Source organism: Suricata suricatta, chromosome 4 (genome assembly GCF_006229205.1).
Source record: "Suricata suricatta isolate VVHF042 chromosome 4, meerkat_22Aug2017_6uvM2_HiC, whole genome shotgun sequence".
Taxonomy (NCBI): Eukaryota; Metazoa; Chordata; class Mammalia; order Carnivora; family Herpestidae; genus Suricata; species Suricata suricatta.
The window spans coordinates 113542220-113557388 of record NC_043703.1 but is presented as its reverse complement, the minus strand read 5'-3'; the positions used below and the strand labels follow the sequence as shown (position 1 = coordinate 113557388).

At 42.6% G+C, this 15169-nt stretch overlaps 1 protein-coding gene across 1 annotated transcript; it reads right to left on the bottom strand.

Annotated features, from left to right (window-relative positions):
• Nucleotides 1-678: 678 nt before the first annotated feature.
• Nucleotides 679-12427, bottom strand: SNRNP27 (small nuclear ribonucleoprotein U4/U6.U5 subunit 27). Its single transcript, XM_029936253.1, has 6 exons — nt 12344-12427; nt 10777-10897; nt 9644-9756; nt 8521-8600; nt 2574-2638; nt 679-1596 (listed from the first exon to the last, which is right to left on the bottom strand). The coding sequence occupies exons 1-6, from the start codon at nt 12375-12377 to the stop codon at nt 1542-1544; spliced, it is 468 nt and encodes a 155-aa protein (XP_029792113.1). The 5' UTR covers nt 12378-12427; the 3' UTR covers nt 679-1541.
• Between the last annotated feature and the right edge of the window lie 2742 nt (nt 12428-15169).

Genomic DNA, 15169 nt, shown 5'->3' with positions numbered 1-15169 from the left:
TATGTGTAACGATAAGAAACTGTATTAAGATGTACTAGTAAGTAAAAAAGGCAAGATGCAAGTGTGTGCAGTCTGCTCACATCTGAATAAGATACATACACGTTTGTGTGCACACGGACTACCTCTGAAAGGATACACAATTAGTTCATCACTATATACCCTTTGTTCTATCTGAACTGTGTTCCATGTATTTGTTTGTATTATTTATTCAAAATAAAGTAAAAAAAAAATCTAACCAGAGCCTCAAATATCAGCAAGATATGAAACAGAATGAGTAGTGGCTGTTAGCTTCAATATAAAAAGGGCTTCCTTCATATAAGAAAAAGAAAGGCTTGCCAAAAGACAAGTGGATTCAGGATTTGGATTAGCATTCCACAAAAAAATATATATGGCCAACACGGTTTTTTTAAACCTTCATCCTCCTTAGAAACTGAGCAAACTAAAAACCAAATATTATTTTACCCACCAGACTGGAAACTAAAAGAAATGTCACCCCATACTGGTGCACATATATGAAATGGGAATGCTCATATTTTACTGGTGAGAGCTGGTTGTTACCTTTCTAACTACACATCTACCCAAGTCTTCAAACATCACACACCTCGTATCTCACCCAGCGATGCCACTTCTAAGAAATGAATCTGAGGAAATAATGCAACGAGCATGAAGAGATGTATGTAACAGGGATACTGCTCAGTTTTAATTAGAACAGCAAGTCATGGGAGGGAAGCCAATGTTTGCCAATAAAACATTAGTTAATAAATTATGGAAAAACCAAGTAGCTACTAAAAGTTTCTAAAGAACATCTAAGGAAAAAAAAAAAAACCACTCACAGTACATGGGAGAAAAAAGATGAACAAAAAGAGAACAGCATATAAAGTCTAATATCATGGGTGGTGTCAATAAATATATACCATAGAGACTGGAAAGACAGACACCAAAATACAGATTGTTTCTGGGGGTAGAATGGAGGTGATTTTTGCCTTTCTGTTTAGTTTTTGGTTTCTTCCAAGTTTTTATATAATAAGCATGTACTGCCTTTGAAAAGGGGAAAAAAATAAGTGAGGAAAATGATAATTGGAGGCAAGATAATAAATGGGGTAAATAACAGTTGAAAAAAACCCCACAGAAAATATGTAGGGAAAGAAAATGTGTAGGGAGATAAATTTTATTTAGTAATAAAAATAGTTATCAAATAGAAAAGGGTAGAAATATTGCTTTATTTGAGAAACTTCCATCCAAATCACTTGCACGGGTTTTAAAAAGTCTGAATGGGCATCCAAGAAGAAACAGACTCCACCACAACAAGAGCGAGAACCTGGGGGTGACGACTGCCCCAACTGACATTTGCTAAAAGAAAAAAATACTAACCTTCCTTTTTCTGAGTCTGGGAAAGTGAAATGCACATACCATAAATAACATATTCTTACTTTTACAAGGAGGAAGTACTGTGATCCTGTTTTTTTATGAATATTAAATATGAAATACAAAATCCACTCTTCTGAGCAAGATGAAAAAATCATTCTTTAACATTTTAGTTCTCATGCAATGAAATCCAAAGGTCTGTTGAATCCGCCTTTCCGATTCATATACTGCCTATGAGAAGAGAAAACTCATTGTTTATTAAAAAAAATTCTGGACTCCTCTTATAGAAAAATAATAATATAAATCACCTATAAAATGGCAAAGTCTAGCGTAAAAAGTATTCGTGGCTATTTAATTCAAATTAAGGATATTATTTCACTTTCAAAATAACCTAAAGCCTTTCAGATTTCTTTAAAATCCAAATATAAGTATGGAAAAATACTTTCAAAACTATTTGGAAAGATTCTACCAACTTAAAAAATTCATATTTACAGGTAACACTAAACACCTGGTTTTAGGAAATAAAGAAGAGCTTCAAAACAGGCGCCCATTAAGTAAATCCAATTGCATATTGTTCTAGTTCTCCTCATAAGACTCTATTTGAAGATAATTTTACAAAGAACCGTTAATGATGATTCTGGTCATCACTTTAACTCACAGCATCCTCAGACCACATTACTCATATTCTAAATTAATCAGATTAGTCTCTTATCTGTGGTAAAGGTAGAGAGAAAGACAATGTTGGATGATGTCTTAACTTTTCAATTCATTGGGAATTCAGTGAGATTTCACATAAGGATTGATTTGTTCTGTGGTACTAATAAACTATGCCTATACATAACAGAAAAATATATTTACAGTTGAAATCCTTACACAATTAATCTAGGTAAATAACTCAGGATGGACCTATTTTAAACCTATAATTATAATGAAATTAAAGCCTAAAGACTTGAGATTATGCTGTGTTGAAGAACTATGTAGAGCTTTAAAACATTTAAGCCAACTATCCTTCTCCATAATAATTACTGGTTCACAGATTAACTGGAAATTATTTTGACATACCAGAACAGAAGCAAATAATATTAAAACAAAGGACTACATCGAAACTGCTACATTTCTTACAAACATGATTATCCCATAAATAAATTCTTTCCCAAGCACATGATTTGTATCATTAAGTCAAACATAATAATGGGGACTAAGCTTACCTGTACTTCCTCTTCTGAGACACATTTATGGCATAGGCATTTACAGAGCCATCCACCTTTTTTCCCTGGAGAAAAGCAATAAATAAATATAAAAAAATGGGAAGGGTATGTTAAGTGCTTCAAAGAATTGGATCCTATAGACATGCTTACATGGCAAAATCCATTTATGAATAAGGTAGCCCAATGAGAATTTTCAAATCCCAATGATATTCCATGAACTCTCAAGTGTTACAACTCTGTTCACAATTTTATAGTTGCACATAATGCAACACATTCAAATATTCAAGCCAACAAACATTCATGGTATACATATTATATGCAAGGCATGCAGAGAAATAGGGTAACAGCCTAACCTTTTTTTTTTTTTTTACTTTTTTTTTAACCTTTTTAATGTTTATTTTATTTTTGAGAGAGAGAGAGAGAGAGAGAGAGAGAGCGTGCGCACGCGCCAGTACTAGGGAGTGAGCAGGGGAGGGGCAATGACAGAGAGGGAAACATAATCTGAAGGAGGCTCCGGGCTCTGAGCTGTCAGTACAGAGTCTGACACAGGGCTTGAACCCACAAGCTCCAAGATCATGACCCGAACTGAAGTTGGACGCTTAAATAACTGAGCCCTAATGCTTATTTATTTTTGAGAGTGAGCAAGTGGGAAAGGGGTAGAGGAAGGGGAAAGAGGGGAGGGGAAAGGGGGAAATGGGAGACTATCCCAAGAAGGCTCCACACTGGCTGGCTCCACTCAGCCAGAGCCCTACCAGGGACTCAAACTCATGAACCAGGAGATCATGACCTGAGCAGAAATCAAGAGTCAGATGTTTAACTGACTGAGCCACCCAGGTGCCCCTGATCTTAACCTTTTTGGTCAAAGAATTCTTTAAAACCAAATACCAGTTATAGATTTCTCTAGAAAAATTCATATTCACATATGACCTTAGTCCACAGCATTCTCAAATGGAACAGTCACCATTCATTGAGATCCCATTTTGTCCATAGCATTGGAATTTTAATTTTTAAACAGTTTTTTAAATTTATTATTTATTTTTGAGACAGAGCAAGTGCAAGCAGGGGGGTGCAGAGAGGGAGAGAATCTCAGGCCAGACCATGAACTGAGCCAAAATCAAGAGTCAGCTGTTCAACCAACAGAACCACACAGGTACCCCAACGTTTTGATTTTTAAAAAGATCAGAGGGGGGCCTGGGTGGCTCAGTTGGTTAACCATCTGACTTCAGCTCAGGTTCATGATCTCGCCATTTCCGAGATTCGAGCACCACGTCGGGCTCTGTGCTGACAACTCAGAGCGTGGAACCTGCTTCGGATTCTGTGTCTCCCTCTCTCTCTGTCCCTTGCCAGCTCATGTTCTGTCTTTCTCTCAAAAAATAAACATTAGGGGCATCCAGGTGGCTCAGTCAGTTAAGTGTCCAACTTTGATTCAGGTCATGATCTCACAGTTCATGAGTTGGAGCCTTGTGTCAGGCTCTGTGCTGACAGCCTGGAGCCTGCTTCGGATTCTGTGTCTCCCTCTCTCTCAGCTCCTCCCCAACTCATGCTCTGTCTGTCTCTCAACAATAAATAAACATTAAACAACTTCTTAAAAATAAACATTAATAGGGGCGCCTGGGTGGCTCAGTCGGTTAAGCCTCCGACTTCGGCTCAGGTCAGATCTCACGTTCGTGGGTTCGAGCCCCGCATCAGGCTCTGTGCTGACAGCTAGCTCAGGGCCTGGAGCCTACTTCCGGTACTGTGTCTCCTTCTCTCTCTGCCCCTCCCCCTCTCATGTTCTGTCTCTCTCTGTATCAAAAGTAAATAAAACATTAAAAAAAAGTTTAAAAAAAATAAACATTAATAAACAAAGAATATATATTTTTTTTAATTTTTGAGAGAGAGAGACAGCACTAGCAGGGGAGGGTCAGAGAGAGAGACACAGAATCTGAAGCAGGCTCCAGGCTCTGAGCTAGCTGTCAGCACAGAGCTTGATGTGGGGCTCAAACCCACGAACCTTGAGATTCAGGATTCCCCTCTGACCTTGAAAGCCAGCTAACACCATTAACATTTCTGGGGGCGGGCCTAAAGATGGAGGTTAAGACTAGTCACACCCTACGTGAGGGTCCTGGGTCCACTCTGTAATTGGTTAAAGTTACGGTCAATGATGTGACGCCATAACGATTGGACCCCTGTACCCGTGTCACAATTTCCTGTTACTCCCCCTTCCCTAACTCATAAAAGCCCTCACCCTGCCATGCTCGGGGCTCGCTCCATGTGGATCCAGTGTGTTGTTGAAGTCTGTGAGGCCTAAATTCCTAATAAAGCCCTTTGCTTTTGCAAAAAAAAAAAAAAAACCACAAAAAAACAAAAAACCCCACGAACCGTGAGATCATGACCTGAGCTGAAGTCAGACACTTAACCACCCAGGTGCCACAATAAACAAAAAATAAGAAGAATCAGAATACAGAATAACAGATGCTACTGTTAAGTGTCACTTATATCTTGACCTTTCTTATGTCACATCTACCCTCTTTTTCACTAATTCCTTTATGGGTCTTTGATTTAGCCAAGTTAACTTATCATTTTCTGTTCCTCATGCCTGAATTGCCTTCTCAATGCCCATCCAAGAACCCTAACCATCTGGTTCTTATCCATCATTCAAGGCCCAATTCAAATGATTCAGCTGCCAGAAAGCGCACTCTCCCCTTCCCAGAATGTTAACTGTGCTCCCCTCACACCACCTTCCATTTCTACCTTGCATTATCGTGATGCATATATGCGTGACGTTACTCCCTTATGAGACTGAAAGCTTCTTGATGGAGGGATGTGGATGTGGGTCACCTTTGCATTCTCACATCCTAGGCCACTGTACTTACAGGGGCTCAGACAATGACTACTAAATATATGAACATCACTGGTTAATGCCACTCTCACACACACACAAACATGCACACAAAGACACATGTGACCTCCAACTCCCTCCCTCCCCCTATTACCGGTCATGGGAGTATACCCTTTCTGTGTAGCACACTTACTAGATATCTGTGTTAGGATTAAAACAACAAACAAACATGGGGCGCCTGGGTGGCTCAGTGGTTAAGTGTCAGACTTCAGCTCAGGTCATGATCTCACAGTTCGTGGGTTCAAGCCCCGTGTCAGGCTCTGTGCTGACAGCTCAGAGCCTGGAGCCTGCTTCAGATTCTGTGTCTCCCTTTCTCTCTCTCACCCTCCCCTGCTCATGCTGTCTGTCTCTCAAAAATAAATAAAACATTAAAAAAACAACAAACAGGATTTTCATCCATTAGCCTAAAGGCACACACAGGTAAGACACATATTTGAGGTAGAGCTAAAAATGAATATATTCGGTCTTACTTTTCTATTCCTGTTATCACTATATTGTGGCAGGGGAGGGGAGAAATAACTTGAGGTATATAATCTTGCCTTCCCAAGAATAGGAAGTAGGCCTGACGTGGAAAGACTGGTCCATGCTAACCTTTTTACTAAGATCAATTCCTAAAGGCTTACTGATTTTTGAAAACTATTTGCAGAGGTGTATATCATTAGCCTGTTTTGATTTACATGCCGAAATAGAAAATTATCCTTAATAAACATAACCAAACTTTGAAGCTTTCTAGAATGTGAAAATAGAAGGGAAAATAAGTGAACACATTGGCATACGAAAAGGTGCCACCATAGATCAATGATGAAACATCACAAGATACACATTCCTGAAAAACGCAAATGAGCGGACTTATAACAGAGTTATAAAGGCAACTGCATACAAACTAAATTAACATCTTTGTAGATGTCCTTAAAACAACTGACATCATCTGTCCTCATGGTACTCCTTAAGGTTTTTATAGCATCTATGAATTCTTACCTATTTTCTCCTTTAAAAAAAAATCTTTTTTAATGTTTATTTTTGAGAGAAAGAGACAGAGTGCAGAGGGGCAGAGAGAGAGAGAGAGAGAGAGAGAGAGAGAGAGAGAGAGATCGAGAGAGGGAGGGAGGGAGGAGACACAGAATCCAAAGCAGGCTCCAGGCCCCGAGCGGTCAGCACAGAGCCCAGTGCAGGGCTTGGACCCTCGAACCGTGAGATCATGACCTGAGCCTAAGCTGGACGCTTAACTGACTGAGCCACCCAGGCGCCCCACCTATTTTCTCCTTTATAAACAAACATCTTCAGCACAGATTACACTCTTTTTTTAAATGTTTATTTTATTTGAAAGAGAGTGTGTGGGGGAGGGGCAGAGAAAGAGAATCCTGAGCAGGCTCCACGCTGTCAGCGCAGAGCCTGACCCAGGGCTGCATCTCACCAGTTGGGAACTCGAGACCTGGGCTGAAATCCAGAGTCAGACACTTAACCGACTGAGCCACCCAGGCTCCCTGTTTTTTACTAGCTCCCTCTCTCTATCCCTTCTCTCCTTCCCATAACCTTTCTCCATCTCCCCTCTCCCTATAATCCCTCTCTTCACTCCTCCTCCTTCCTTTTCCTCCCCCACTTCCATATTCTCTCCAGTATTACGATCAGGCTGGACAGCATTCATTCTCTAATCTTCCTCTCTTCTGAGGCAGGAGATAAACATGCAGCTACCCAATGGCATCTTTCTCTACAGCTGAATTTAATTCTTAACGGCATTTCCCCTTCCTAGGGCCTTTCTTGGTTAACCCTGTCCCCAGACTTTATGCCTGTCACTTCAGAGTCAGCACGGACCACTCCCGCTCCCACCACCACCATCAACTCTGGCTTCTCACTGGGCCTCGATATTTCGGCCTCACTTCACGTCTTCATCATCTTTCACTTGCAAGACCCAGCAGTTCTCCCTGCCTCCAATCTAACTCGGCTGACTCCCATTTGTCCTTCATATTGTCCTGGCTCATCTTTCTTTTCTTTTTCTCTTTTTTTTCTTTAAAAAAAAAAAACAGCTCAGCTCAGAGCCCAATGCAGGTTTTCAATTCAGGAACCTGAGATTAAGAGTTGGATGCTTAATCAACTGAGCCGCCCAGATGCCTCTCCTGGCTCATCGTTCTAACCACACATTTGAGGCGCCTGGGTGGCTCAGTTGGTTGAGTGTCTGACTGTGGCTCAGGTCATCTCACCGCTCAGGGGTCTGAGCCTCGTGTTGGGCTTGTGCTGACAGCTCAGAGCCTGGAGCCTGCTTCAGAATCTGTCTCCCTTTCTCTCTGGCCCTCCCAACTCATGCTGTCTCTCTCTCTCAAAAATAAATGAATATTACAAAAAATAATTGTAATTATTGCTTCCTCTCCTCAACACCTAAAGAATCAACTCTAAATTCCTTAGCATGGCTAAGAGTATCAAAAGCCTTCCATGATTTGCTTCCTATCCCTCTTTTCTTTTTAAAGATATTTTTTAATGTTTATTTTTGAGAGAGAGCGAGCATGCAAGCGAGTGAGCAGGGGAGGGGCAGAGAGGGAGACAGAGGATTTGAAATAGGCTCCATGCTGACATCAGAGAGCTCTATGTGGGGTTTGAACCCCAAGAACTGTGAGATCATGGCCAGAATCGAAGTTGGACGCTTAACCGACTAAATCACCCAGGCGCCCCGCCATCCCTCTCTCTAGCTTCATTCATAGCCACTATCCCATCAGCACCCTTTCACCAGTCACTGAATCTGAAATTCCTGCAATATACTATGCTCCTTCAGGCCTACATGGGATTTTCAGGAGTTCTTCCCTCTCCTTGAAATGATCTTCCTCCTCTTCATTTCAACACCTTTAAGATCAAATCAAATATCAGGCAAACATTCCCTGAATTCTAATGGCAGTTCCTGGCTTCCTTCTTTGTGCTCTCAATGCCCTTCACACAGATACTTTATGTCTTCTAAAAAAAAAAGATGTGTATCAATGGAAGACATTACAAGCAACAGCAAAAGAATACAGGAAAATGTGATAATCATAATGGATTAATTCAAATCAGAATGTTTAATGAGCTACATGCTTTACTTACTTTTGTGGAGTCAAAAGAGGCAAATCCCATTAACTTCATCATTTCAATTTCTTCCTCTGTTTTGCCCTCTAAGTCCTCCTCTGTAAAAATAATAGAAAAATATACTTTTTAAACTCTATCATCTTCTATACAGGTATCCTGCCTTCCCCGGAAAACTTGTGGCACACCACTTCACTTTTATAAAAGACCTACATTAGTGCTTACTTTCACTAGCCAAAAGACATCTGAAGAGAATTTTTACTTTTAAGAAAAAAGCAATTACTGTACTAATGTAGGTCTTTTGTAAAAGCAAAGGGGGGCATCACAAACTTTCAGAAGGTAAGAGATACTCTGCTTTATGCCATTTCGGCTCAGGAAAGGTTTTATAGGAATGCTCAACTTTTGTATGGGGGGAGGGGGACACGTGTATAAAAAGGTGGCAGTAGGTTAGTAGTTATTCCACCTCAGCAGCAGAAAACACACAAAACAATCAGCTAAAGACTTGGGTCTAATGGAAAAACATTACTCTACAGTGTGGACACACTATAAGTTAGGATGCTAGGAAGGAATATGCTCCCCATCCTCCACCAGAGAGACTACTTAAAAGCACATGCTGGAGCCTTTAGGCAGGACCACTTTCAATATCAGATATGATACTAGTTTTAAAGGTACTTCCAAAGTAGAATATTCTCATGTTATTTTGGGGCGTCTGGGTGGCTCAGTTGGTTAAGTGTCGGCTTCAGCTCAGGTCATGACCTCACGGTTCATGGGTTCAAGCCCCACGTCAGGCTCTGTGCTGGCAGCTAGCTCAGAGCCTGGAGCCTGCTTCAGATTCTGTGTCTCCCTCTCTCTCTGACTCTCCTCTGCTCACACACTCTTTGACTCTCAAAAATTAAAAAAAAAAAAAAAATTTAAAAAAAGAATATTCTCATGTTTTTAACTGTCCTTCCTATCTGGGGAGCATCACAGAGAACTATGAACTCACTAAGGTACAAATGACAACAAAGTCTCAAAAACCATATGCAATGAACAGTATAAAAAAATAATATTAAAATGTGTCCAAATTATACGTTCATAATTTTATCATGACTAAAGTTATCTAAACAAGGCTGTGCTTTTCCTACAGTTACTCTAATAACATTACCCGTAATCTGACGTTCTTTGCTCTTTGTTTCTTTTGTTTCTTTCTTTTCCTCATCTCTTCTTTCTTTCAGTCGAGAAGGAGACGGGGATGTGGATCTATGCCGTCTTGGGGATCTAATATTTAATAGGTAAAGATGTCAGGAGCAGAGATATACCTGGTGACTTGTGTTGATTGGCAAGGATATATACACGAGCTCCTAAAAGGTAAAGGCTGAACACAAGTCAGGCTCCAGAGAATGAGGAGTCCACTCCTCATAGCAGAATAAGGGAGAAGGCTCCGCCTTGCCCCTGTGATTATTAACCTAAACCCCAAAATACAGCTTACTGCTTTAATCATCAGCTAGGGCTAAAAAATTTTGTAACTACGTTTCTAACAATTACAAAACAAAAAAGCTGATCCAGACAGCCACTGACACTAAGAGTCAAGAGTCAATTTCTTTCAAGATCTCACATTCTTGGTTATATACTTAAATAAACTCTTAACATCCAAAATTCAGTAAAAACACAACAGTGGCCCCTGGCTGGCCCAGTCAGTGGAGCATGTGAGTCTTGATCTTGGGGTTATGAGTCCAAACCTCCTGTTGGGTGCAGAGATTACTTAAAAAAAAATTAAAAAAGAAAACCCCCCAAATACAACACACATATTTTTCACTCTCACCAAGCACGATGTTAGTGTTTTTCATGTACTATTTCTCATTAACTCCTCAAGGCACCTCTAGGTCAGGGTGTTATTAATCCAATTTTACCAATGGAAATGTTGGGTTTAAAATAAGGTGGGCTTAAGTTCCTCTCATCTCACGAAACTGTAAATCCCTTATAAGTGATAAAAACAAAATTAAGGGCAGCGACTAGTTTCTTCGGGACCTGTGGTAAAACTTCTGGTTCTTGGGGCGCCTGGGTGGCTCAGTCGGTTGGGCCTCTGACCTCGGCTCAGGTCAGATCTCACGTTCGTGGGTTCGAGCCCCGCGTCGGGCTCTGTGCTGACAGCTAGCTCGGAGCCTGGAGCCTGCTTCCAGTTCTGTGTCTCCTTCTCTCTTTGACCCTCCCCCTCTCATGCTCTGTCTCGCTCTGTGTCAAAAATAAATAAAACATTAAAAAAAAAAAAAAAAACTTCTGGTTCTTTTCTGCATTCACCTGGAGCGTCTTCTGTGCGGGGATCGAGAGCGGCTCCTTCGACGATCCCTCTCCCGGGACCGGGACCTTTCTCGGCGCCTGCGTTCTCTCTCACGAGATGTGGACCGTGACCGCCTGCGCTCTAATACAAACACAAAATTTTTTGCAGAATCAAAATATTACCTCAAATATCTACAGTTGTGCCGTCCAAGAAAAATATAATGCCAGGCCATTTCTAACAGTCAAATTAAAAAAAAAACAGGCAGAATTAATTTTAACACTGTTATTTTACTGAATATATCCCAACTATGATCATTTCGACATATACTCAATATTAAATATTGAGGTATTACATTTATTTCCGTATTAAGAAATTTGGAGTGTATTCTACACTTAAACAGCACTTCTTAATTCGGATTGAGCATATTTTAAGTGTTCAATAGTCCTATGTAGATCGCGGTCTCATTAACTTTTTTAAATTTTTTTAAATGTTTTATTTATTTTTGATACAGAGAGACAAAGCATGAGAGGGGGAGGGGCAGAGAGAGAAGGAGACAGAACCGGAAGCAGGCTCCAGGCTCTGAGCTAGCTGTCAGCACAGAGCCTGACGCAGGGCTCGAACCCACGAACGTGAGATCTGCCCTGAGCCAAAGCCGGAGGCTTAACCGACTGAGCCACCCAGGCGCCCCTCATTAACTTTTAAAAAAATCAAGTATTGACTAGTTGATGGTGATAAAAACTAACCAGAAGGGGGAGAATCAAGAGTTTAAGTTAGATCTAAATCCTGGGTTCTTTACCTCCCACTACCTCATTTGTGGGTGTGGGAGCCAGAAGATATTACGAGATGAGCTCCTTAAACGCAAAATTCTAAATATCGATGTTCCTGTTATATAAACTGGGAAGGAAACTAACATTAAGCATTATCACATGCTGAGTGATATGGAATGTGACACTACTTCTCAAGTCAGTTTTTATTTATTTTTTAAATTTTAATGTGTTTTATTTATCTTTGAGAGACAGAGAGAGACAGTGCGAGTAGGGGAGGGTCAGAGAGAGAGGGAGACACAGAATCTGAAGCAGGCTCCAGGCTCTGAGCTGTCAGCACAGAGCCCGACGTGGGCTCGAACCCACAAACGTGAGATCATGACCTGAGCCGAAGCCGGACGCCCAACCGACTGAGCCACCCAGGCGCCCCTCAAGTCAGTTTTTAAAGATGGGTAGTATTACCCCCAAAGTCCAATTACGGGAATGCGAACACAGAAAGGTTGGATGACTTGCACAAAGCCACCCAGAAACTGAGGGAATCGTAGTCTGATTCAAATGCCTCGGTCACAAATGTAACAAGTTATTGTATGAGGCTGGCAAGGTGTCCACGAAACTCTTAGAGGGTAGGGGAGGAACTGCCTTCAAACCGGAGGGCTGCAGCGTATAAGGTTCAGGTCTTCGTTTCCCTACCCGCCCTCACTCTTCTCAGGGGCAAAGGGCCCTTCTCTCCGCGGCTCGTACTTCGGGGGTGGGGGTGGGGGAACAGGAGGAAGGACGTGTCTCCCACCAAGCCCCAGACCAGCCCAATTCCTTCTGGACTCACCCCTCCGTGGAGAGCGGCTGCGGCTGCGACCCATCGGAAATCTTCCTCCACCTCAACCTGCCCCGGAAACGATTGAGCAACAACTTCCGGGAGGGCCGGGTGTTGAGCTTTCTGCGCCGACTGGAAAACGTAAAAAGACTCTTTGGAAGGTTCCGTCTTCTAAAGGTAGGCAGGCTGTGCTGAGCCGGCCAAGAATCTAGCGGCCTGCACGCAGTCCACGGCTCCTGAGCCCAGAGGTTGTCTCTAGGGACTTGCCTTCAAGCTCCAAACAAGGCCAATTTCTGAGCCCCGCTTATAGGTGCTGCTTACCACCAGAAACTAAGGCCAGATGCTGGAAGCCACAAACTCCACAAACAGGCCCCCCGTGACCCACCCACCGATTTGATTCAATGCTGCCGGGTGCGAACCCTCCAGAAGGCCTCGGGATCATTACCATCTAATTGTAATAACAAAGCGCACCCAGCAGTGCCTTGATAGATCCCACGGCACCATTATAGGGAAGAAAGAGTTGGCATTCTGATTCTGAGAAGACTCCTCTCCTTCCCCCCCCAAAACCCTGACGTCGGCTTGCTTACCATTAATTACAGCAATCCCATAAAACCCTGACCATCAGACCTAATGGGGAAAAGTGACTTTAGAGCATGAGCTCCCCTTCTCTATTCTCTGGCCGCCGAATAAATTACCTACTTGCTATCAATATGTTTGGTTATTTGGCAAAGGTATTAAGGGATAAAAAATTAAAAAAAAAACCCTCAAACCCTGCCACTTGGTAAAAAGATTTTTGCGAGAAGAGAATTGTCCTCTCCTCCCGCCCCACTTTTCCAGTGTCTTCCCTATCTTCTGTATTGTTTTATGTGGTAAAGTGTGCTAGATACCATGGAAAGGCCTGGTAAAGCTGACTACCCTACACCCCAACACAGTTCTCATCCCCATCCCCCCCCCCCCCCCCCCCCCCCCCCCCCCCCCCCGCCCCGCCCCGCCCCAGGCCTCCCCTCCATTTTTCTTCCCAGTTCTTGTCCACATGTATAAAACATTTTTTTTAAGTATTTATTTTGAAAGAGAGAAGAGCGCCATGAGCAGGGGAGGGGTAGGGAGAAGAGCAAGTAAGCTCAGCACTGTGTGGAGCTGGATTAGGGCCTCCATCTAATAAACCTTAAGATCATGAGTGCGTGGAAATTGAGAGTCTGAGGCTTAATCGACTGAGTCACCAGGTACCCCCACATGCATATAGCATTTGGTATCTAACCAATTCTAAACACTGCATATGCAAAGTTTGAGTCCACAAAGGGAAGCACTAGGGTGGGGCAGGAGCCAAGAACAAAGGCCCAAGGGGAAAGCAAGGGTGAGAAGTCTTTATTTATTTATTTATTTTTCCAGGCAGGAATAGCAGAGACATGGTAAATTGACTAAGAGGTTTAAGACTGGTTAGAAAAATGTCAGTTCACTTGGAGTTGTAGGGGCTGCCCGGAGTTGTTCGGTACCTGGCTCTAGGGTCACTGGGGCAGAGCGATATTGCCTTTGCTTGTGAGAGTTTGATAAAGAAGGTGGTTGGAGTGTTTGGGCTTTTATTGGCTAGGAGGAGAGATGTTTGCTATCTCTAGGAACAGTTAGCCCTGAGAAGAGCAGTCTCAGGAAGGCCCCAGATATCAAAACATCAAAAAAGAAATTAAAAGGCATGATTAATACAGCTTTCTCACAAACATTTATTGCCCACCTATTCAGAGGATATAGGCGTGAAAAAGACACAAATCTCCTCTTCGGCTGCTTGCGGCCCAGTGAGGAATACAAACAAGTAAACGGTGTGAAAAGTGCATTGATAGGGGAAGAGCAAGATATTGTGAGGGCACATGAGACAGGTCTCTAACTGGTTTTGAGGGGGAGGGTTGCCAAGAAGCTTCCAAGAGGAAATAATGTCCAAAAAAGACCTTAAAAATGAGTAGAAATTAGCCAGGAGAAATGGGGTGACATTTGTGTGGAGAGATGGAAGAGACTGGTCAGGCAAAGGACACTGAATGTGCAAGGGCAAGAGGCAGGGAGAGGCAAGTGAGACTGGACTAGGCTTATCATCTATGGTAAAGTGTTATCCTGAGACAAAGGCAATAGAGAATCTTTGAAGGGTTTTAAGGACGGGAGAAAATCAGATTTGAGTATTCAGAGAACACTTGATAATGGATACTTGACTCGAGGGGGGCTATAATAGGAGGCTGGTAGAATAATCTAGGTTGGAAATTACAGTGGCATGTCTAAGAGTTGGCATGGGAAGGCAACTGAGTGGCCACTTTGCTGTGGAGAGCTTCGTGCACTGACAACCCCCACCTGCAAACCTGGAATGACCCGCGCCATTTGAAAAGCACCAGTGGCCATTTTATTGCGGGTCACAGAATAGTTCCAGGCACCGCCAGGGACTGACGATCCCCACTCTCCAATCTGGACTGTCTCAAACTGGAATGCCTCACCATGGAATTCCAGCACCCCCCACCCCACTTAAGTGGACAGCCAATTGAATCCTGCCATCATCCAAAGATGCCCCTACTTGGCTATCGGCCCACTTGAGCTCAAACCCGGAACTTTTGCACCCATAAAACACCTTGCTCTCCCATACTATGGGCGGCTTCCCTGACTCCCCACTCCCAGAGTCACAGAACCTCGCTTGGGAATTGCGGACTCCAATAAAGGCCTTCTTGGCTCCATAACTTGGTCTCTCTCTTTCCTCTCACCTCTGCCTCCATCTATCAAACCTTACAGCATGTACTAGAATGGTATCAGTAGGTAAGGTAGAAAGTGGGTAAATTTGAGAAATAGTTGCTACAACGGGAAAAACTTGAG